Here is a 25,378-nt window from a genome sequence, read left to right on the forward strand (position 1 = left end):
AATAGAGTGAAGGTAACAGTTTACACCTGGGTAATGACAGGAGCTGGAACCCTGGCTAAATTATTGCTCTATACTTCATACTCACTTGGCACGGACAAGTTGTACAAGCGGAGTAAAGAAAATAAGGTACAAAGACTGGCAGTCATTACCACAAATGGTCTGCATAGGTACCGAACCTCTGTGGGAGGTTGTCTTTATTTTTCATTTTGCCTTTATAGTGACAATTTTGTTTTGTTTTAAAGCATTGCTGCTGTCCTTACCTGGTGAAAGGAGGCAGATGGCCATGAGTAGAACATGTTCTTGTTCATGCAAATTTAGATTCTTTAGGCCAACCTGAAATTTTACCAGTGGCTCCAGCAACTCCATTGAATGACCAGCTAGAAAGGACACAAAAGTGAAAATCTCTGGAAAATTTCTAAATACACTCAGGTAAAATAAATCATGAAGCATTTTTTTCTCCCTCATTCTTAGAACTTTATGGTAGGAGATTAAAATAGCTTTGAGTTGTAATCATTTTTGTTCTTGCAGGTGACATAGGAAGAATACCCAGCTTGATAGATCCATGCACTGAATGTCACACAAAATGGGGCCATGATGATGCTGCTCCAGTTTTGTACAGAGTTTGATTTCACTGGCCAGTTTTTACCAGAAAAGTGAAACTTAGGTGCATATCTGCAGATGGCAAACCCAGAAATGCGAGCTTCAAAATTATTTTTGTATCAAACCCATTCTCAAATCTACAAACCTTTATGTTGAAAGGACATGCCTGGTGTATGAAAATCATTATAAAGATGGATGCTGACTATCCATCTTTTTATTTTATTGTTTTCCCACACATAATCGGTATATAGCAAAGCTGTAGCATTTATGAATGTGGACTCCTCTAGAGGATACATGCAGATATACCAATGAAATACTTGCATGCAGCAATCAAATGTAGTGAAAAACAATGGTGGAAGATGTGAGAAGTACTCCAAATGGTACCTTTGCAAAGTGAATCAGGAGTCATTAAAAGTCATTTTAAAATGTCCTGAATCTTCAAGCTGGCTGCTTCATGTGTTACAGAGTAAAGAGAAAACTTTTCTTCAAGTGTAAGAATATCTTTTAGTGGAAACTCTGAGTTATTCTTAGTAATTCTCCATTAAGAACACCACACAAATTACAACCTGTAAGGACTTTTACTGCACTAACTAAACCCTCCTACAAAGGAACTTTTTCCCTCAGCTAACAAGTCAATAACCAGGAGGTGTCGGGCATAGATTTTAGGTGGCTATGGGATTAGCCTTTTTGGTTGGGGTGAATGTTTTTTTATCCTCTGTATGAATTGATGTAAAATTGTGATGCTCTAAGAAACTAAAATAAAATTGATGATTAAAAATGTAACGGCTGCAGCTGGAATTCAATTAGATTTTAGCCTGTATATTCAATTGAATATTTTTATTTTAGCATTACACAATTGAAGATTGATATTTCCATGAGTGAAGGATGATCATGATCATCAGCAGGTCATTTAAGTGTCACTTGGAAAGCTTGACCAGGCATTTGCTGTCATGGGTCATCTTTGGAGCCTGATATCATGTCCACATCAGGGACTCAAAATATGATCTCACTCCGTGATACTCATTTTGTTTGGAGGTTAACATGGTCTTACCCTCCACACATTCAACAACTCCCAATCTCTAGGTTTCTCCTTGAGACTTTGATCTGCAGCCTACCCAAACCCACAAGCTCCCACCCCAATCCTTAGCAGCGGATTCTTTGATCTCAGTCCTACAATCTGTCCCAGCTTTTGATCTGCTGCTCCTCTAAGTCCCGGACTCTGGTTGCTTTCATTTCCCTTCATCCCCAGCATCACTGCTGGGGCATTGGAATCACTCTACCTCTCACCCAACCCAACCCCAGCCCCTTACCAATGCTGGGTTGATAATTACTTCAGTTTCTTCCTCTTTTAGACCTACCACCCCTCCTAATAAAATCCAGATCCTCCACTACCTTGCCATGAGAAATATACAAGTGAGTAATGACGCATTGCCTCAGGACCCCACCACTGAACTGTAATCCCTCATACCATCACATCCCCCCGCGCCCCCCCCCAGGTGCAATATAATGTTTGAAATCAGCTATTGTAGAACTGACCCACGTGGTATAACATTACAGCAAATATTCCATTTATGTCACTAGTAGGTGCCCCGGAAGGACAGATGAGAAACAGGCCTTCTAATACAATAGCTGTCACTTTCATCGGGCACTTCATGAAGTAAAATATCTCTGGGGTCAGATGTCCCAGGGAGGAGGGAACTCTTTGAAGGCATTAGTCTCCTACATTTGCTCTTTTCCATGATTTTGGGACGCTGATGGGGGGCGGGGTTGCTAATTAAGGAATTATGTTTCCTTCATTGTCTTGAATTTTTTAACTAACTTATGGGTACTGAGGAAGGGAAAATTAATTCAGAAATATCTGAGTTTACACAAAGGTAATATGGTCCAGCTTGCAATATCACACAATCAGCAACATTTGAAGCAAACATATGAATTAGTTATGGTCTTTGACTATTGATGCTCCAGTATCTGAAAATGAATTATCCCTTTGGGAGATCTTTCACTCCAAGGTGGCAGATGAGAGCATTTCCTGCCACGTTATATATCCAAATGAAATGAACAGGATTGCAGCACAAGAACAATAATGCTATTTTCTATGTTGTATATGGAGGAGTAATTCCATTGAGCATAATTAAGATTAGGCATTTGCGCATTTATAGCTTTGGCCTCAAAATAAATATACAAAATTAATCACTATACTTCTCAGGAAGAGTCAATGTCAAATGCCTGTAAATAGATAGAGATGTCCTTTGTCTATTGTATGTTTCACCTGATCCTTTGTGATTGGGATCATAGCTTTCACCACTTGACTCAACTTAACACTGCATGCACTCTGCTAGATTTCCCCTAGTTTTCTTGTATACCCATCCTCATAGTCTGTGGAGATGCCACTGCATAAATGATAATGCTATGGAAAAGGTACCCAATCTATTATAATGATTGGAAGGTAGGATTAAAAAGATACTTTCTTTGATTAAAATATGTGCATTATTAGTAATGTGTTGATTATTATGCATTGGACTCAGAGGTGATCCATGTTAATGGAACACCTTAGAAATTCTATCCCTGGCAAAGCTAGCACATTAAAGATTGAATAGACAGCACGGAGTGGGATATAGTATGTTACCTAGCTAACTTTCACATTCGCTTCCTTCCATGTTATTTTGATAGATTGGTGTGATCTTCCCATTATTTATATTGAATTCATTATCAAGGGGCATTAGATTCCAGTAATTGGCCAACTCAGTGAAAATGGATTTGTTAGAATAACTGAAAAGCACATTGATTCTGTGTGAGCACCTTTGATAAACCTGCAAATAATTGGCAAATTGAAATTTGGCAGTTAGGAAACAACCAATGAAAACATGATTATAAGCACAGCAATCATGGTTTGTATTTGCACGATTTTTAAAGCTGTTAACAGGCATGCCAACTCAACTACAGCAGCTCTTATTTTTGCAGGCGGTGTACCAAATAGATCCTACCTTGCCGCTGATGCAAAATGTGAGTGTGCAGAATTTTAATTTGCGCCTATTCATCTTATGCTAATACTAACATGGTTTTATTCTTGAGGGTGAAGACTTCCTCCTCCTGCTATTTTCATTGAAGTCAGGAAATGTGCCAATAGCACTCTGTTAATATGCACCATGCAATTCAATTTAATGAAAAATTATGGACTTACTGCACATTCCATGCAGGCAATAATTAATTTCCTTCAAGACCTTTCATACAGCAGATATGCTAAACTAAGGAAGTGATCCTGGGATTTTGAGATCATCCACATGAGTGAGATCCAGGATCAATCATGATGGAATGGCAGAGCAGACTCAATGAGCTGAATGGCCTAATTCTGCTCCTATGTCTTATGGTCTTATATAAATCAAGGACAATGCAAAATGTTCCTGCTAAAGCAGATCCCACAGTATTCCACCACCACATGATCAGCGATTAGATCTACAGCCACCCCTGCCATCCACTGAGCCTAACCAAAGCCATGAGGGACTCCATATGGATCTCTCACACCATGTTCACCTTGACCATTGGTCCAGCCTTTGTCTTAAACAAAAAAAGTTCCTTGGCCCATATTGCATTGCCTTCTTTACATGCCATTACAGGTGTTATTTAAGTTTTAGTCCTTGTTATTTTGGAATGGCTTCTTGATGTTGATGCTGCAAGTAATGACCAAAGGAAACTCCCCTCAAACGATGCACAGGATTGATCAGTTGTTATCCTGTGCCCTAGAAAGCACCTGACTAATTTTTCTCTACTATATGTCCAAGGATATACCAAAATGATGACTCCAAAGTTCTGTCAGGATTCCAAGTCCTTTTTGATGCAAAGGACTTGTTTGGAAGATGAAGTTTGGGGTGGAAGAAATGGTTACGCCCACTTCAAGCATAATCATGAACTCTCCAAAGGAAATTGAGAGTTGGATACTTGCCCACTTAGACTAGCACCCAGGATCTACAGCCTTGCACCCGGCTCAGTTCAGATCAAACAATCTGTGTGGCCACAGCAAATGGATGCATCTTGAGGATTGAAAACTTTCACAAACCAGCAGCAATTACCTCAAGAAATTAGATCCCATACCTTTTTTTATACTTGTCTCGATAAGCAGAGTCTGGTAACCAATTTTCAGCAGATTCTTTACTTATTATGAAGTAGGAAACACTTGAAATTTCCAGCTTTTAGAGAGGCATATATATGCATGCATACATTTAATGTAATGGGTGAACACTAATCCATGACTTTGCATTACAGTACAATATACATTTTTGGAGTGATTTTTGGAAATGTCTCTGCCCCTGTTTTTCCTCCCTTGCACACGTATGTTCTTGTAGTAAAGAGCAACATAAAAAATGAGGCAGACCATGTTAAATTAATTGAATATTTAATATTCTGTTTGATTAATCTAACCAATTCTTTAAATGATTAGAGACATTTTTGACAATGATAGGCTAAATACCAAACTTTATTTTGTGGGAACTAAACTAGAATGGTGCAAGTCCTCAGGCTTTACGTCAAATGAGACACTGCACATTTCTAGCATCACTGTGGGTGCTCAGCATGTGGTTTTACCAGAACCTATTAAGTAAACTTGCAGTCAGACATGGAGGGTGTAGAATAAATATGATTTTAGTTCTTTTTATTGCTTACCTTTGGTGACGTCATTTACATTATATTTGAAATCATCTCCACAGTTCCAGGACATATCGTCCAATGAGAAGGATTGGTTTGATCGCAGCATAATAATTTCAATTGCACTTGACTTCAGAAGGGAAATTTGGTCATCCGCAGACAATTCCCTGCAGATTGAATAAGTTCTATCCTTATTAAATATTTCTGCGTCAGTACTTTTGTTGTACATTAACATTTTATTGATAAATTTTAGTATTATTTTTTATTGATATTTCTCCTGTATTTTTCTATTATTTTGTTTCCTCTCAGCTGATGGCCATTTTGTATCTTGGCCTCCTTGACTAACTAATTTTCATTTGATATTCTGTTCCAACCTTTCAGGGAAATTGTAGTCTATATCTTGCACAGAGTGTAAGGGTATGCACAATAATCTACATCTGGAACAGAGTAGAATGAAGGAAGATGGTTGGGGGGGTGGAAGCGACAGGGAGCAAGTGGAAATAAGGTTGACATGGGTAGTTACTAAGCCAAAATTAAAGGCTCCGATATGCAACGTTTTTTTTTGAGCACCACTTTACATTGTGCACAATGACTTGTAAAACCGAAACACAGATACAAAAAAAAGTGTTTATTCTTTTTTGAAGTTAATAGAGAATGGGGCAGAGTTGTATCAGTAAGTAGAGCTCCAGTGTTGATCCTGTGCAGAGTTAGCTAAGGCAGCTGTAATGGTGCCCATAGGCTCGGCAGAAGATCTCTGAGTCCCTCTGCTGGAAAGTGTGTGGAAACAGCAGGTAAGAATGGTCTTTGTTGTAATGTTAAAATTTAATTTGGCAACACCTAGTGTACGTACAACCAGGCAAGAGGCTGAATGATTGCAGTTGCACAGTGATGGTATTTTACTACATACAAAGCCCAAGGCACTGTTCAATGCAGAACCCATCTAATAGTAAGGCTTCATCTGTAAGGTCCAGCCATTGTGACAGTGGAGCTTGTATAGGAAGTTAGTTGGTTAGTGGGCTGTGAGTGGTGCCGGGAAAGGAAAATGTGGACAAATGTTCCCAAATGGAGAGAGGGATGGATATTGTGAGGGTGAAGGTGGGTGTGGGCATAGGGTAGGGAGCTAGTTTCAGGGAGACAGTCTGAGGGTATGAGGATATAGTCAGCATGGAAGAAGCTCCAAAGCTGTGGCTGGAACTGAATCTCTGGGAATTATAAGTAGTAGTGATGGGGCAGGTGACCACAGAATAAGGTTGGGTCCACCTTAACAATTGCCAGAGCAGGTCTCGACTTTTTGGTTCAAGATTCTTCAACACGCGAGGCCCACATTGTTTGTGGGCCTTGAATGTAAAGGTACAAGAGTACACAAGTGTCACATGATATTAGGCATCATTGTGCATGCTAATGCCTTCTATGCTTTTCATCTCACAGGACCTGGAACAAAATCTGGAATTGGGATACCACAGAAAAATAACCTGTTACATGACTGAATTTCTATTGCACTGGTACACAGAGCTCTATTCAGTGCTCAATAATAGAAGAGAAGGAAAAAGGAGAGCTCAAGGGGGACAGGACAAAGGTCAGCTATCAACTTTTGACAGCTCCTTCATTGTCATTATAAGTTACAGTGCTAGCAAAACAAAATTAAACATTAGAAATTTTACAGGCAAGCTCTTACAATTTCTGAAACATTGCTGACTTACATTAGCTTTATTGCGGTCATTGCTAATGCAACAAATAGCAGCCAATTTTTGCGCACATTTGACTCACACATGATATATATACAGTAATTCTAAATGATTGAGCAAGATCATTTGCAAAGTGTATTGTGTGCAGTGACTTGGTTGAATCTGTGAATGTACAGTATACAGTATGTCCATTGGTATTCAGTACTCCCAGTGTGGCCTCCTGTATATTAGTGAGACCCGACATAGATTGGGAGACCGCTTTGCTGAGCACCTACACACCGCCTGCCAGAAAAAGCAGGATCTCCCAGTGGCCACCCATTTCAATTCCACTTTCCATTCCCATTCCGACATGTCAGTTCATGGCCTCCTCTACTGTCGCAATGAGGCCACACTCAGGTTGGAGGAGCAACACCTTATATCCCGTCTGGGTAGAAAAGGGAGATGGGCATCCTTTACACTGATAGAAACTCAAAACATGTCCCAGTTATAGCTGTGGCAATGAAAGCCAAATGTAGAGTCAAAGGTTGCCAGCATATGGCCCACAATCAAGTGATTCCGCTCAATGCCATAACTGATCCTTAAAAACAAGACATAAATATATAGGTTGTTATTACCACCATTTAATAAAAAAGAATATCCAAATAGTTTGCTCTATTGAAACTACGTAATTAACAAAAAAAGTTCTCACATCAGCCATTCTGCAGATCCATTAGAATCAAATTGGAGGCAATTTTGCGCATAGAGCAACACATAGCAGGGAATTAGTTGAGAATGATCACACAGATCTCATGCATCCTGCAAGAATGTACACCTACACTTGAATTGTGCTTTTATCACACAGCATAGAATCCAAAAGCATATCCCCGAGAATGAAAAGAAAAGACATGCCTTAGTTAGGAGAGATGAAATACATTTTGGTTTATTCCATTTTCAGGACACCCTAGGGTTCAGGGGAGGGTTGGGGATAGGTGGGGTGGAGATTGGTGAAGGCACCAGTGGTGTTTTGGCAAGAGTTACAATGCACAGTGCACTGGAGTGGAAGAAGTGGAAGATCTGAGTGGGATTTAAGGCTACAGGAGAACACAGAGATACAGTTAGTGGAGGAAGGACAAGAGGGGATATTGTGAACAGACATGCTGAAGGCTGCAGAGGAGCTGGGGGAAATAAGAATAAATCATCAAGGGTGATGCTGAAGGTGATTAGGAGGAGGAAGACCAAGTCCTAGGCCTTGATACCTTACTGTGCAACTGGATCCTTGATTTTCTCACTTGCAGACCCTAGTCAGGTCAGATTGGCAATAGCAACTCCTTCACAATCACCATCAGCACAGCTGCATTACAAGGCTGTGTGCTTAGACCCCTGCTCTACTCGCTTTATGACTATCACTATGCGGCTAAATACAGCTCCACACCATATTTGAATTTGCTGATGACACCACTGTTGCTGGCTGAGTCAAAGGTGTTGATGTATCAGCATACAGGAGGGAGATTGATATCTGGTCGAGTGGTGCCACAACAACAACCTCTCACTCAACATTAGCACAATCAAAGAGTACAGATGGAAGAAATTGGAGGTCCGTGAACCAGTCCTCATTAGGGGATTGTAGGTGGAGAGGGTCAGTAACCTTAAATTCCTTGGTGTTATTGTATCAGGGGATCTATCCTAGGACCAGCACTCAAGTCCCATTACAAAGCAGGCACGACAGTGCCTCCATTAAAAAGAAGTAGATACAGCCCGGTCCATCGTGAGTAATCCCCTCTCCACCATTGAACATATTTACAAGGAGCACTGTCACAAGAAAACAGCATCTATTATCAAGGATCCCCACCATCCAGGTCATCCTCTCTTCTCGCTGCTACCATCGGGAAGGATGTACAGGAGCTTTAAGTGCCACACCACCAGGTTCAGGAACAGTTATTACCATTCAACCATCAGGCTCCTGAACCGGCGTGGATAACTTCACTCACCTCAGCTCTGAACTGAACACTGTGAACTTACTTTCAAAGACCCTACAACTCAGGTTCTCTGTATTATTAATTAATTAATTAATTGTTTGCTTTTTTTTCTATTTGCACAGTTTGTCTTCTTTTGCATATTGGTTGCTTGTCTTTGTGTGTAGTTTTTCATTGATTCCTTTGTTTCACGGTGATTGACTGCCAGAAAATGAATCTCAGGGCTGTATATGGTAACATATTTGTACTTTGATAATAAATTTACTTTGAACTTTGAATTGAAAGTTGTCATTGGTGACTTTGGTCTTGGTGCTATGGGTAGAACTAAAACCTAGATTCCGAGAATTGCAACAACCTGTGATTTGACACATGACCACAATGCCAGGTTACAATTTTCAAAATCTTTAAAAACAAAAAGGTCAGATTTAAGACAGTAGCTGGACAGGAAGTAGGTTTTGAGGTGGGCTTTTAAAGGAAAAAAAAGACAGTTTTGAAAGGATTGCACTGGTGTACATGAAAATAACATTATGTGCTCAAGTGACCAGCAGTGATAAAAGGATTGATAAAGAATCAAGGGAGCAGAAATTGATGTCATGAAAAAAAATCGAGGAGCATAATGGGGCAAACATACAGTATCCACAGTTCAAAAGAAAGAAAGGAACATTTTGTAGCCTAAAGAAATCTTTGAAGTCCTTCAACAGGAGTTAAAGATGAGAGCAGACTGCAGTTTGAGAGTGGTGAAGCTGTGGGATTCGTTGCCACAGGCAGCTGTGGAAGCCAAGTCTTTATGCATATTTAAGGCAGAGGTTGATGGATTTGTGATTGGTCAGGGAGTGAAGGGATACGGGGAGAAGGCAGGAGACTGGGGCTGAGAGGAAAATTGGATCAGCCATGATGAAATGGTGGAGCAGACCTAACGGTCTAATTCTGCTCCTATGTCTTATGGTCTGAAGGAATTTATGTCAATGATAAAAATGGCAAAATACTTCCAGAGCAGTAAGGTAATTAGGAAAAAGCACTCCACTTCACCGATCAATGTTAGGGTTGAACAAAGACAATGAGGTGAAATAAATAACTTAAAAAGTTTTCGGCACATATATATAGCTAGGGTGCCTTTTACACAGTATACAGTACCTTTTGATTTTCCAGTGTTTCACTACCAAATATTCAGGCATTGTTATGCAGGCCAATGTGGTAATTAAGTTGCGCATAGAAAGGTCCAAATAAAAACAGCAAATGAACAGTTAATTTACTTTTTGTCTTGCTGGTTGAGAAAGGAATGCTGGCCAAGGCATGAGAGAACTTTATGTTCTTTCAGTTGTGTCAATGAGATCTTTGATACCTATCTGAACATGCGAACAGGGCTGGAGTTTAATGATTTATTCAAAAAGTGGCATGTCTGATAATACAGCACTCCCTCGGGATCAAACTAGGTTACAAGTTCTGAGTGAAATTTGGATTCATAATTTACTGTCTCAAATAAAGAACGGTTGCAGTTCAGACATGTAGCTATCATATTTTCATAAATTTAGTGAAGGAAACCTGCCACATTACCAGATTTTCTATTCTTCTCCATCCCTCTGCTATTCTAAATGTAATCACTTACACACATTTCTATCATCTCTCATTATTTCTTTTTGGCTCAGCTTAAGAAGATAGAGAGGATACTGAGGAGATTTGAAAAAGGACAGATTGCAGAGGCTGGGAGTGAAAGTCAAAAACATTGCTAACGCTGAAAGCCTGAAACGAAAACAGAAAATGCCACAAAAACTCAGCAGGCCAGGTAGTTTCTACGGAAAGAGAGGGAATTAAAGTTTCTAGTCTGCAACCTTTCATCAGACTCAAATGGTAACTCTTTCCACAGGCACCATCTGACCTGCTGAGTTTTTCCAGCATTTTCTGTTATTGTTGCAGTGGCTGGTTTTGTCTTCTTGTGGGTTTAACTGAAATCTATTAAACACATAATCAGCCTAGATAGGAAGAACGCATTTCCCTTCCCCGAGAATTAATAACAGGGGACATGCATTCAAAGTAATTAGTAGAAAGACTAAAAGGGAATGGACCTAATAGTGGTTTGAACTTGCATCTTAAAAAATGGTAGAGACAGAAACTAGTATTGCTTAGAGGAAGCAAAGGGGTGTCACGGTAGTTCAACAGTTAGTACTGTTCCCTCACATCTTGAGAGAACAGGTTCTGACCCTGACCTTATGTGGAGTTGCATATTTGCCTTGTGACACTATGGCTTTCCCCTCGGTTTCGTCCCACAACACAAAGACTTGTGGATTCACAGATTAATGGTCACTATAAATTGTCCCTAGTGTACATGAGTGGCAGAATAATTGGTGGGGTGCTCTTTTTGCACATGATCTATCTCTTTATAAAATATCATTGATGAGTTTCCTTTACATGATCAAAGATTAATAACCTGTAACATCCAGTATCCACATTTGCTTGAGCTACTGAGGGTTTCCAGCAGTTTTTGTTTAAATTCAGGTCTTCAATATCTGCATTGCTTTATTTTTCTTTCCCCAGTTAAAGGTGCAGAATTTTGATTGCTGTTTGTATTTCAATTAGAATCCCATGCTACAAAGTCTTGCTGTACAAGCACACCTCCTTGAACCTAACTTTCAACAGCTATGCTCTACATTTTGATTTATTTTTCAGACAAAGATTGGAAGCTATGCATTGGAAGAGTCTGCAAGGGTTATGATAGAATTGCATGCCCAGCAATGCTTTGGTCTTTCTTCAATTAAGACTTTGTAAAAATGGATGTGTCTATGATGAGACTGATTTCATCACAGACTAATAAGTTTTGCTCTTGATCTTGCACTTTCAGGAACAAAACTAGAAAGGGTGAGACAGACCCAACATTGAAAGTTGACATCAAAAATTGAAATAATTGCACTATGTATCAATCAATACTTTTGCGATCCTTTGGGATATTCAAACAATAAATATATCCCATCGGTCATCCCATCATACAACATATGGACACTTGATCCCCAAATATAATCAACACTATAGCTACCACATAAAAAAGAATATTTTCAGAAACACCTGGAACAAACATTCATTTAAAGTTAAATTGATTGACAATGGAGAATGATGCCTTACTTTTCTTTACAAACATGTGAATCTATTTTCTACCCTTCTATGATCTTATAATTAGAGTACAAATTCCAGATAAAAACCAATTTTACCATAACTTTCAATGTTTCTTCAAGAGTGCTTTCTAAGCCCATGCAAAAATTAGTGAAAGAAATTAATATGAACCTTAGGGCATTCTGTTCCTGACCATATTTTTTTAGATTAAATCTGTCAACAAAACAGATAAATGCCTCACGAGCTAACAAACCACATTGATATATCAACAACAAACATTGATTTCTGCATTGCCAGTATCCTCTTCCACAGAAAGCCTGTAACCTGGACACAAGGTACTTGTGCCCAAAATAAATCTTTATTTTTTTAGCATCCGAAGTGCTATATAAATACATCCCTGCCTGCCAGCCCAGCAACAAGGAGAAGCATTGAAAAATTCACTTTTTCTGGAGAAGTGATTAAAAAAAAACTTAGGATTGTTTTTATTGGGCATCCATAGATATCCTCAAGAACATGGTGAGCTGTTTTCTTGAACTACTGCACTCTCTGTGGCTGCTCTTTGGGTAGCAAAAGTGAAAATTTTGGTTCAATAAGGATGAAGCAACAGTGATATGTTTTCATCCGGATGGTGCCTTACTTGGAGGAGAATCTGAGAACTTATCATGTTCCCACGGACTTGCTATTTTACTCTTCCATCCCACCAACTCCTGGCTGTCCTATAGCATTTTCATACAGAAGTGCAACAGATACAGCATCTGCCCTTTCACCTATTCCCTTCATACCATCCGGGTACCCAAACACACCTTCCAGGTGAACCAGCGATTCACTTGCACTTCTTCCAATCTAGTTTACTGCACTTTGTGATCACAATATGACTTCCTCAACACTGGAAAAACTAAACACAGATTTGGCAACTGCTGTTTGGAATATCTGTGCTCAGTCCATTGGAGGGACCCTGAGCTTCCAGTTTCCTGCCATTTCACTGTCTCTATCAGAACTGGCCACTACTGCTGCAATACTTGCTCAGTTTTCTCCCCCTCTCCATTAGCACACCCTGACCTGTTATTGACAACATATCACACTTCTTAGTCACCATCTAACTGCCCTATTAACCCCAGCAACCCCAGCATTAACTTCCTACAAGATATTTCCTTTGTCCTATCCAGCCCTCCCTCCACATTCTTTGCAACCTTAAACTGAGTTTTTACTCTCTTTCCCAGGTCTCTGTCTCTTTCTGTAGATGATGATTGGTCTGGCCTTTTCCAGCAGTTTCTGCTTTTATTTCAGATTTACAGCATCTGCAACTTAAATGATTTTCATTATTGCCATTCTTCTCCCATGCCATGGAAATTACAGGCTTGTTTGGTGCTTTTAAAAGAAATCTCCCAAGTTGTTGCATTGCATTCTGTCGATAATACACTGCAGGCTGCTTTATGCCAGGATGAGTATAACTCCAAAAATATCAGCATAAGGTGGTCTTGACGCTGTTGGAGTGAACTCATCTAAGCAAGGCAAGACATCACACATCTGTTTTGTTCCTTGTGAGAATACCCAGTATCTGAACTGCTGTATTATCTGAGGCATTTATGTGGCTGGTCCAATTATGCTGCTCGTCAACAGAGATCCTCAGTACACCGATGGTAAGGTGGTGATTATATGACCATTATATGTCAAGGAAGTGGTAATGTACTTTTTTGGAACATAGGAGTAGGAGTAGGCTATGTTGTTCCTTGAACCTCTTCTGTCATTTGATCTGTGACGTAACTTCTTACACAAGTCTTTCCCTCACATCACTTAAAACTGACCTGGCATTAAATGTTGTTCGAAGGAAAGATTAGGAACTTCCCTTACTGTTTGTGTATAGAAGTGATATTAATAGCTGGAATCTAATTTATGGATTATACCACTTAATCCTAGATTTCAGAACCAGCCAAAATTGTTTCTATATATCTATCCTATCAGTGTATTGTACGTTAATGTGCAAAACAAATCACTCCTTTAACTTCCAGATTCCACTTTGTACAATCTACCCTGTTCTTCCACTCACTTATGTTCCCGTCCTCTTGATACAGGGGCCAGCAATTCATTATGCATTTTTTTCTCTGTCTGCCTTAACATTTTAATGGATTATTTTCATGGATCTCTAAATTTCTTTGGCGTTCCACTGTTACAGATTTTTATTATTTGTATAGTAATTCTTATATTTATGAATGTTTAGTTTCAGGATATTTTTATATAATTCCTTTGACCCTTTGGAGTTTGAGTCTTTGATTTACAGTTATTTTTCATTTTGTTTTAATAACTAGCATGCCATTCTCACTAATACACTGTATTTAATGCATTTTCATACACTTTATTTAACACATAATGCATTTGCCCAGTCTTTTCAATTCATGAAATTTTAGTTACCATAATGTTTTCAAAAAACACTTCCCTTTTATAAATTGAGGAATGATTGTATTCTGTTTTAGTAACTTTAAATCCTAAGTGGATGACCTTATATTTGCCTACATCACTGCAGTTTTGCTCAAATATTTCATGTTATTAATGTTTTTTGTCTATATAATTTACAATTCAATCTATATCTACATCATTAGCAAACTTTAGATACATGACTGTATATCCCAATGAGATGGGGCCCCAACCTAGATCGTTCATGAGCAACACACACAAGATGCTGGAAGGAACTCAGCGAGTTAGGCAGCATCTACAAAGGGGACTAAACAGTCGATGGTTTGGGCTGAGGCACTTCAACAGGACTGAAGAGGAAGGGGAAGAAGCCAGAGTAAGAAGGTGGGGTGGAAGGCAAGGAGTACAAGCTGGGAGGTGATAGGTGAAACCACGTGAGGGCAAAGGTGGGTGGATGGGGGGAATGAGAAGCTGGGAGGTGATAGGTGGAAAAAGTAAAGGGCTGAAGAAGGAGAAATCTGATAGGAGAGGTGAGTGCAGCATAGGAGAAAAGGAAGGAGGTGGGGAACCAGAAGAAGAGGATAGGCAGATTGTGAGGGCTGGGGAGAGGAAGAGAGGGGGTATGGGAGCCAGAAAAATGAGGGAAAACAAAGGGGAGGGGGAGAGAACAGAAGGGAGTAGCTCCAGAAGTTAGAGAAATTAATGTTGATGCCGTCAGGTTGAAGACTAACCGGACAGAATATGAGGTGTTGGTTCTCCAACTTGCATCTGACCTCATTGTGGCGGTAGAGGAGGCTGTGGACAGACATGACGGAATGGGAATAGGAAGTAGAATTGAAATGGGTGGCTACCAGAAGATCCTGGGTGTTGTGGCAGATGGAGCAAAGGTGCTTAGTGAAGTGAACCCCAATTTGTGCCGGGTCTCTCCAATGCAGAGGTGGCCACAAAGCATGGGATACAGTAGATGATTCCGACGGATTTGCGGGTGAAGTGCCGCCTCACCTGGAAGGACTGTTTAGGGCCCTGAATGTTGGTGAGAAAGGAGATGCAGGGGCAGGTGTAGCACTTACAACGCCTGGAGGGATAAGTGCAAGGAGAGAGATCACTGGGGAGAAGTAGCAGGATGTGACAAGTGGTGCAAGCTCTGACATTCACAATTATCTTGACTATACCTCTTCCCAGCTTGTTCATTGTAAAGTTGCAATTCCCATTTCTCAGTTCCTCCACCTCTCCTGCATCTGATCTCAGGATGAGGCTTTCCATTCCAGAACATCTTAGATGTCCTCTATTTTTTTTTCAGAAAATGGGTTTCCTTTCTTCCACTATCAATGCTGTCCACACCCACATCTCCTCAGACTCCTGCACGTCTGCCCTCATCCCAACCCCCTACCCCAACCTAAAAGGAATAGATTTCCTCTTGTCCTTACCTACCACCCGACAAGCCTCCATATCCAGCACATCATTCTCCACAACTTCCACCATCTTCAATGGGATCCTACCACCAGGCACATCTTTCCCTCATCCCACACTCCACCGCGTGCCCTCCCTCTCCGCTGTACACAGGGATCATTCTCTACTTGTCCACTCACTTGAGTACCTACCCAGTATCCTTACTCAGCCAATTTCTTAGCCGTCACTAATTCCATTTTAACTTAAGCTAACAGCCATTATGAGAAACTTTATTACACGGCTGTGAAAATCCAAATAAATAACATCCTTTGACAATGTTCCACGTATTGGTTTGGTCATCTATTACAACAATTTCCTCAAGGTCAAAGTGTCTATGCTTTATAAGTCCATACTATTCTTTTTTTAAAATCAATTGAAAATGTTCAAGGTGCAGTCACTTTATTCTTAAATTCCAAATTATATTCCAGTAATTTCCTGACAACAGAAGTTAGGCTAGCTAGTCTACAATTCCCTGGTTTCTTTCTCCCACCTTTCTTAAATGGTATAGTAGCATACATAATTTTCCAATCAAAACTGTGAGACTTTTGGAAAATTATAGTTTGAGCATCACTTCCTTCATTTCAAATCCTGGGACAAAACCATCTGGTCTGGAGATTTTTCATTGCTGTTATTTTGCTGACTTTAATTTTGGCAAGTGCCTTTATTTGAATCAATATTAGTTTTTTGGGGTTAGTCAGGATGCTATCCTTTCCTCTACAGTAAATATTGATGTAAAATAATCACTTAATTTATCTGCCACATTCTATTTTTTATTTACATCATCATCATCATCATTTTAAGGAGATCACAGTGGTTCTAACCACTCTCTTTTTCTTAGTATGAATGCTACTTAGAAGTTTATAGTTTACTTTTGTAGCTCTTAATATGTTTCACCAGCTTTTGCTGTCTTTTGTACCTCTCCCAGTGTATAGTTTTTGCTTTTTACTTTTGGGCTGTCTCTTTGTTCTTTAGTCATTCACAGCAGGTTTTGTTTTGACAACTTGAGCACTTGTTCTTTAGAGATATAAACTTACACTGTTCTATGATTTTTTTAAGCATCTTTCACAGTTCTACAATTTGCAGATTTGCCAGTTTACTATAGACAGTATTTGCTTGGACAATATTGTTTGAAAGGATTAAGTATAATATATCTTTCTTGATGATATAAAATATTAGCAATGTGGGTTGTGAGGAGGATATGGAGAGGGTTTAGGGGATATGAACAGGTTGGAAGAACGAGCAGAGAAACAGCAGATGGATCATAATGTGGAAATAATGACATTTAAGAGACTCTTGGATAAACACATAGTTGAAAGAAAAATGGAGGGCTTTGTGTCAGGGAAGCATTAGATTGATCTTGGAGTAGATTAAAAGGTGGACACAAAATCATGGGCCAAGTACAGCTGTATCGTTCTGTGCTCTATATGAGTTCTTCCATTTTGATAGAAAAAAGTAGAATAACAGAATATTTTAAAAGGCGTGACATTAAAAGGTTCAGCAAACAATTAGGAAGGCAAATGGTATGCACAACAGTGGTTGGCCTCATCAGTAATGATGACAAAATGGAGCACAGAGAGGAAGTGGAGCAGTTGGTGGATTGGTGTGACAAGAACAACCTAGGCTTGAATGTAGAGAAGACTAAGAAAATGATTGTGGACTTCAGGAAGATGAACCATCCCCCTCTGCAAATACTTGGCACCTCCATAGAGAAAGTTAAACGCATCAAGTTCCTGGGAGTTCACATCATGGATGGCCTCACTTTGTCCCTTAACATCATCTCCCTGCACAAGAAGGCACAATAGCGCCTCCACTTCCTATGAAGTGCATTTCTTAACTGCATTTTACAGGAGCACCATTGAGAGTGTCCTGACAAGTTGCATCTCCATCTGGGATGGGACCATCTGGGCCTTGGACCAGAAATCCCTGCAAAGGACTGTGAGAATGGCTGAGAGGATCATAGGGGTCTCCCTACCAGCCATCAGGGACATTTATCAGCAGTGCTGCATACACAGGGCCCTTAGTATTATTAAGGATCCCAACTATCCATCCAGCATCTTCTTTGACATTCTACTATCAGACAGGAGACCACGATGCATAAAAACAAGAATGGTCAGGATGAGAAACAGTTTAATCTGTTCCATACCTGTAATATTTAATATTAATGCACTTTAGTTTGTTATTTATGCATGACTCACCTGTAGATTTTATCCTTACCTTTGCAAGTTATCATATGTTATGTGTACTACTGTGCTTCACACCTTGGTTCGGAGAGAAGTTTTCTCACTTCTATATACATTATATACATGTATATAGTTAAATGACAATAAACTTGACTTGACTTGAAGAGGATTTACACACAGATTGAAGACACATGTTCCAATTATATAGAGACCTGTTAAGACCTCATCTGGATTATTATGGACTAGTTTAGACTTTCGATCCAAGAGGGAATGCAGTGAAAGTTCATTAGATCCATGCCTGGGAAGGGGGATAATCCTACAAGAAGAGATGAAGCAGACTGGGCCATTGGTCCCCTGAGTTTACAAGAATGAGAGGGGTTCTCATTGAAGTGGAGCTTTGCAGGGTAGGTCCAGAGATGATGTTTCCTCCAGGCTGGAGTTTCTTGAAACAGGAGACCCACTCTCAAAATCATGGCTCAGTCACTCAGGACTGAGATGAGAAATTTCTTCATCCAGAGGGTGATGAATCTTCAGAACTCTCTTCCCAGGAGACCTTAGAGGCTCAGTCACTGAGTATATTGAAGACTGATGAGAGTTTTAGGTGTCAAGGGAACTGAATGATAAGGGATTAGTGCAGGAAAATGGTCTTGAGGTAAAAGATTATCAGAATGACTGAGCAGTCACAAAGGGCTGAATGGCCTACTCTACTTTAATTTCTTAAGTCTTATGCCCCCCATTTTCCCTCTTGTCTGTAAAGGAAATGGCTACTGCCTGAAATAAAAACAGAAATATTGGAAAAGCTCTGCAGGTCAGGCAAAATCTGTGGAAAGGTGAACAATGTTAATGTTTCAGGGTGATGACCTTCCATCAGAACTCATATCTCTAGCTTTTTCTGGTTTTAATTTTGATTTGCTGTATTTTGTTTTCAGATACTGCCTTACACTTGCCTTTTTTTTTGACCATACTCTGTCGAATACTGCCTTCAGGATAAAAATACTCAGTCTCGCCTGTGGACTCAAATGAATGATGCTTAGATATTTGATCATGTTGCACCATAACTTCCAGTGTGGAAGATAATTACGATGGTTTCTTGATTAAATCCTGGATTCATGGCGAGAGGTGTTCAGAGTGGCACGATTCAGTCAAGAAACCATCAGAATTATCTTCCACACTTTCAAGGTGTGTTGTACTGAAAGTTATGGCGCAACATGATCAAATATCTAGGCATCATTCACTGATTTCCCCTCCCAGCTCACTGATCTCTTTCCCTACTTGACTCCCCAACCTCTTTGTCATCAGTAATTCCTCCCACCAATGATTTCAACTGCTGATCCTCAGCCCTATCAAAACCAAGGATAACGAACACTCACTTTGAACCTCTTTCTGATTCCTAACCCCTCTCCCCTGCATGTCCTAGACACAGCTCCAGAACTGAATTTATATTTAAGCTCACTGTCCTATAGTTTCCTCCTTTTTGCCTCCTTCCCTTCTAGAACAAAGGCATCATGGTCATGGTTTTCCAGTCCACAGCTACCCTCCTAGTTCTTAGAGAGTTTTGAAAAACATAACCAATGGTTCTTTCTCTGCAGCCATTTCCTATAAATCCACTGGGTGCAGGCAATTGTGTCCTGGCAACTTATCTGCTTCTAGTCCCCATCAGTTCTTTTAGTGTTTTGTCCCTCATGGCAGGCATTCTTACATGTTAATCCCTTCTACTTGATACTTTATGGATATCTGCAATTCCTCCACTGTGAAGACTGATGCAGACTACTGATTTAAATTATCTGCTATTTCATTGTCTCCATTTTTAATTCCCCATCTCATCCCCCAGAACTCCCACACAGCTACCCTCTTCCATTTTGCTGCTTCTCTTGTCAGTTTTCCTTCATTATCAATTTCCTCACTGTTATTGGCTTTCTACTAGACTGGCTTTTCTACTAGCTTTTCCCACTTTGTTTGCTCTAGTCTTTGACTTAGTATTTTCTTTCACCCTCTGGGATGGCTCCTCTTTCTCACGGCGACCCTCTTGCTAATGGGGATATATTTGTAATTATAAAATAGCTGTTTAAATACCATCTTGTGACATTTGCTTTTTTCCCCAGTGAGTTCAAGACAACTCTTCCTTCATATCATTGTGGCTGTGCTTTGTTAAGCTGATGACAGTGGTTTTTGACTCTATCTACCTCCCTCCCTTTCTTCCCATCCCCCCTCTCTGCACCTGCTCTTTCTCCCCTCTTCCCCCTCTCATTTTCTTCTTCTTAGCTGTCTCCTCGATCATCTTCTCTACCTCTGCTTCACTTTCTTGCTCTACCTTCTCCCCTCCAACTTCTCATTTTCTCCCTCTTGCACCACCTCCTCCCTCTTTCCTTTTCATTCCTCCTTTCTCCACTCCATCTCTCACTGCTCCTTGCCATCTCTGTCTTTATGCTTCCTCATGCTCCTCTTCCCCTCTCTCCATCCTCTCCTAGCCCTCCTCTCATTCCTTCCTTTCTCCTTCCACTTTTTTCCTTTTGTCTTTATGCTCTCTCTCTTGCTCCTGTTTTCCTCTCTCATCATTTCTTTCTTTCTCCTTCTCTCTTTTCTCTACTTCCCCCTCTCTTCCCCTTCTCAAACTCTGTCTCTCTCAACACCCTTTCACTTAAGCTGCTCATTCATGATATTAAACCACTCCCTCCCACCCACCTGATGATTCATCTGGCTAGTTGCTGAAATCACTTCAATGACAATGCAGCATATTGTTGCCATGCATCTGCCCTCTGGAGTACTCAATTCTACCCTCCTTCGTCTCATCTCAAGTTTTAAAGACCTTGGAGTTAAAGTAATCCCCTTGGAGTTACGGTAATCCAAAAATAATCCAGGTTTTGGCTATATATATCATTTTCTTACTTCTGTAACTGATCTGCATTTTATGTGAAAGCAGTAATTTAATTTTAGTACTCTATTGGATGTAAAATCCTTTGGGATGTCACTAATTAAGTGCAAGTCTTTTATTAGGCTCTCATGGAAACCTTAAAAAATTGATTCCTGAAATCCATCCAATGGAAAGGAATGGTGGTTCAATGGTTAAATTACTGAAGTAGTAATTTAGATGTGTGGGCTAATGATTCTGAGACATGAATCCAAACCACAGCACATGAGGAATCTCAATTCAGTTAATTAAATAATCTGAAATTAAATATAAAGTGTTGTACTCTCAGCCATGGTAGCTATGAGATGAATAGATTGTGGTAAAAACCTATCTGGATCACCGATATCCATCTAGGAAAGACATGCACCATCCTTACCCAGTCTGGCCTTTAAATTACTGCAAACCACAGCAACATGATTGACTCTTAATTGCTCTCTGATAGCTACTGCAATAAACAGAATGAAAATAAAACCAGACAGGTCGATCACACATCAGTTGACTTTGCAAAGTCCCTCTTGTAAACATATTGAGACTCGTGTCAAAATTGGGAGAGTTTTTCCACAGATTAGTCACACATCAGCCTGATACAGTTATTTTCACAGAATAATTGCAGCCAATCTTCTATCATAAACTCTGCACACATCCTGTCCCAACAGCAGGATAGACCCACCACAGGTGGCAGCATAGAGTCTGACAGTTGGGTAATGAAGCCTCCTGATCACTACCTCCTGTCCTCTCCTCAGCTGATAAATTCTGCTCCTCCATGTTGAACAACACTTGGAAGAAGCACTGAGAGTACTCCTGAATGGCTTGGTAGCAGCACCATTGACTGAGCTGATTGAGACCTCAAGGACACAGTTGTCAGACTACATCTGTGACGGGTGCTGAGTGAACCAAAACAAGGAATAAACTTACCTGATGTTGTCCTCACCAATTTTCCTGCAGTAGATGTATCTCTCCAATGTAGTACATGTACTGTAGAAATCACCACCACACAGTCCTTACGGAGACAACGTCCAGGCTTCACATTGATATTTAGAGTTTAGATTTAGAGATACAGCATGGTAACAGGCTCTTCCGACACAAGAGGCCTGCAACACCCAATCACTCCCATATGACCAATGTGGGAGGAAACCGGAGGAAACCAAAGCGGTAACAGGGAGAATGTACAAACTCCTTACAGACAGCGGTGGAAATTAACCTGGGTTAATAATAGTGTTAAGCTAGCCACTACACTACTGTGCTGCCCTGAGGACAGCCTTTAATGCTTTATGTGGCACTACAATTCGTATTAATTGGGATAGACAATTCAAAACTGCGCATCCAGGAGGCACTGTGGACCATCAGCAGCAGCAGAAATGTAAACCACCTCAATCTGTAACCTCCTCTCTCAGCATATTCCTCTCCCTGGCAAGCCATGGGATCAAGCCTGGTTCAACGAAGAATTCAGAAGGACATGCTGGGAGCAGCACCAGGTATGCATAAAAATGAAATGACAGCCTGGCAAAACTCTTGGACTTTATGCAAGCTAAACGGCAAAAACAACATGCTGTTCACAAAGATAACCCAACAACCAATGTATCAGATTAGAATTATACAGCCCTGCCACACCCAGTAATAAATGATGGTAAATTGGCAATTGTTTACTGTTGTCACATGCAGTAAGATACAGTGACACCTTTGTTTTGCATGCCATCCATACAGGTCATTTCATGGTAACAATGCTTTGAGGTAGTACAAGGGAAAGCAATAACAGAATGCAGAATAAAGTGTTAATTTAGATTTAAAAGAGTTGAACAAATATAATGTACAGTAAGTAATGGGTAGAACTGCAGAGAGCAGCTTGCAACAGAACACCATGCTCCAATGCTCAAAGGTGGCAGGGCCTGGAAGCCATTTGCAATTATGTTCTGCCAGAGATGCCGAGTGGACAACCAATCTTAACTCCCTCGGGATCCTCATCATTACAGAAGTCTGTCAATTTGATTCGCTTCATGTGAGATCAAAAAAATGGACAGGAGCACTGGATACAGAACAAGGTTCAGGCTCTAGTGCTCTGTGCTCCAGGCCTAGACGTGTCTCTGATTAAGCTGTTTCCGTGCAGTTACAATGTTGGCATCTACCCCATAATGTAGAAGGTTGTCTAAGTATGTCCCATTTACAAAAAACAATCCAGCTAATTACCACCCAATTAATGGAATATGCCAATGACAATACCATTACATGGTATTCACTCATCAACAACTCAGAATGGGTTTTGCTAAGAGTGCTTTCAGCCCTAGATCTTATCACAGTGTTGGTCCAAACATAGATTGAAAAGGTGAGTTCCAGAGGTGAGATCTGACCCAATGGGGCATCAAGGATCCTTGGTAAAACTGGGAGGTCAGTGGATATCAAGCAGAAAACACTCCAATGGTTGGAGTTTCGCCTTACACAAAGGAAAGAGTATTGCGATTAGCAGAGATCGGTCATCCCAACCCCAGGATTGCTGCAGAGCTTCCTTAGGACAGTGTTCTAGGTTCAATTACAACTGATTAATCAACCTTCCATCATAAGGTCAAAAGTAGAAGTCTTCACTGATAGTTGCACAGTGTTCAATTCCATTCACTAGTCCCCAGCAAATGAAGCAACCCATGCCTGCCTGCAGCAAGACCTGGACAGCATTCCGGCATGCTGAATAAATTGACAAAGCTAATAACAGAGTGTCTAACCCTTCAGTTTCCACAGCATTATCATTTCTGATACTCCACCGTCAACATCTTGGGGGAGAATGCCCGCAATAACCATGTTTGATGAGCATTAATACTGAGGGTAAACATGCTGGTCAGAGGCTGGGTACTTGAGTGAGTGACTTGCTTTCTGATGCCTTTACGCCTTCCTACCATCTACGTGCAAAAGCCTGGAATGTGATGGAACACTCTCCATAGAAACCCTTTCAAGAGCCACTTACTGTATATCATTAAAATTCTATTATCACACACAAAATGCTGGAGGAACTCAGCAGGCCAGGCAGCATCTATGGAAAAAAGTACAGTTGACATTTCGGGCCCAGATCCTGACCCTGTCGAAGGGTTTTGGCCTGAAACATCGACTATACTATTTACCATAGATGCTGTCTGACCTACTGAGTTCCTCCAGCATTTTGTGTGTGTTGCTTGGATTTCCAGCATCTGGAGATTTTCTCTTGTTTGTGATTAAACTTCTAATAATAGTTTTCTGCCTCTTTTTGTAGGCAGCAGCTCAGGAGAATCAAAGTAGCAGTGCTTCAAAAAGAATTCATTTCACCAACCTCTGAAGGGGAGTTACAAGATGAGTTTGTGAATTCCTGTCACAACTCATCTTGTCTAGGTCAGCTAATAGGAATTTGACATGAATATTATCTACGTTTATTGGCTTGCCATTAACTAAAACATGCCATAGGGAATCAGCTTCTGGTTCATTAAAGCCTTTCAATTACAGGGCACATTCAATCAACTTTTCAAACGTCCATAGAGATGCATCTGTTTAATATCAACTTGGTGAAGCGCACTCGCCGGACCCCCGAGAAGGCCTCACCATTTCATTGAAATTTGTCAGCCTTTGACACTAACCCAGGAAAAATTCCGATGCCAAAAATACACAACCAATTTTATCCAATGGAAAAATGATACAAAATATATATTTTTTTGTAACTGCCTGATCTCATATAGGAACCCAACCTGTGCTTTGGAGTGTTGGATGGGCTTATTGGTTGCTTGACCTCTCCACTGAAATTATCACTGCCCAATTTCTCCCACATGATTAATTGCTCTAATGCTCAGTTCCACCAGGGAACCAGGAGAAATGATGCTGGCTCCCAATAACACTGTACTCTACTTCCCCCAGATTCTTCCTTAGTTAGCTTGCAAATGATATGCATTACACATTAAACACTGGAGAATGTTGAACATCCCTATGCTTTTTTTTCCACAACACTTTCAAACACTAACATAAATCAAACTAATAGGACTTTACAAGAGTAAGGCTCAACTCAACAACAACTAAAGAAAAACTATGTCAAGTTGTACAAGAAAGTGTACTTTAAATCTAAGTGTAATGATATTATAATCATATATCTTCTGATTTTCAGTGTATCTGTTTTGTTTCAATTCTTTCTTTAAAGGTTTCATTATTATAATTGGCAATAAATGTCAGTGACCCCTCCCCACACCCCCTGTATTTGCATTATTGCTTGGATTTTTGTTATCTCTCACCTTTTGGCAGTCATACATATTTTATCTGGTATGTCAAAGTCTTGCCTTTTATCGGTGCTAAATTCAGACAGTTTATTTGTAGTTTCACAGTTTGCTATCACTACCTTTTGTCCCTTAAGGTAGTCACATAAAAATCTAGAAGCTGAGTAACTGATGAGGTCTGATGAAAGGTTGTCAATACAAAACATTAGCTCCAAAGTTATTGCCTGATTTGCTGAGTATT

At 40.2% G+C, this 25,378-nt stretch overlaps 1 protein-coding gene across 8 annotated transcripts in view; it reads right to left on the bottom strand.

Moving 5' to 3' along the window:
• LOC134340554 (vitamin D3 receptor-like) overlaps positions 1-25,378 on the bottom strand; it is a 209,761-nt gene that overhangs the window by 16,521 nt on the left and 167,862 nt on the right. For all 8 annotated transcript variants that reach the window (XM_063037942.1, XM_063037943.1, XM_063037944.1 and 5 more), the window contains 2 exons: positions 5,257-5,405; positions 261-377 (listed from right to left, as the gene is read on the bottom strand). In XM_063037942.1, the coding sequence (XP_062894012.1) occupies positions 261-377; positions 5,257-5,405 (266 nt within the window). The remainder of the gene's footprint in view (positions 1-260; positions 378-5,256; positions 5,406-25,378) is intronic.

This window comes from Mobula hypostoma, chromosome X1 (genome assembly GCF_963921235.1).
Source record: "Mobula hypostoma chromosome X1, sMobHyp1.1, whole genome shotgun sequence".
Taxonomy (NCBI): Eukaryota; Metazoa; Chordata; class Chondrichthyes; order Myliobatiformes; family Myliobatidae; genus Mobula; species Mobula hypostoma.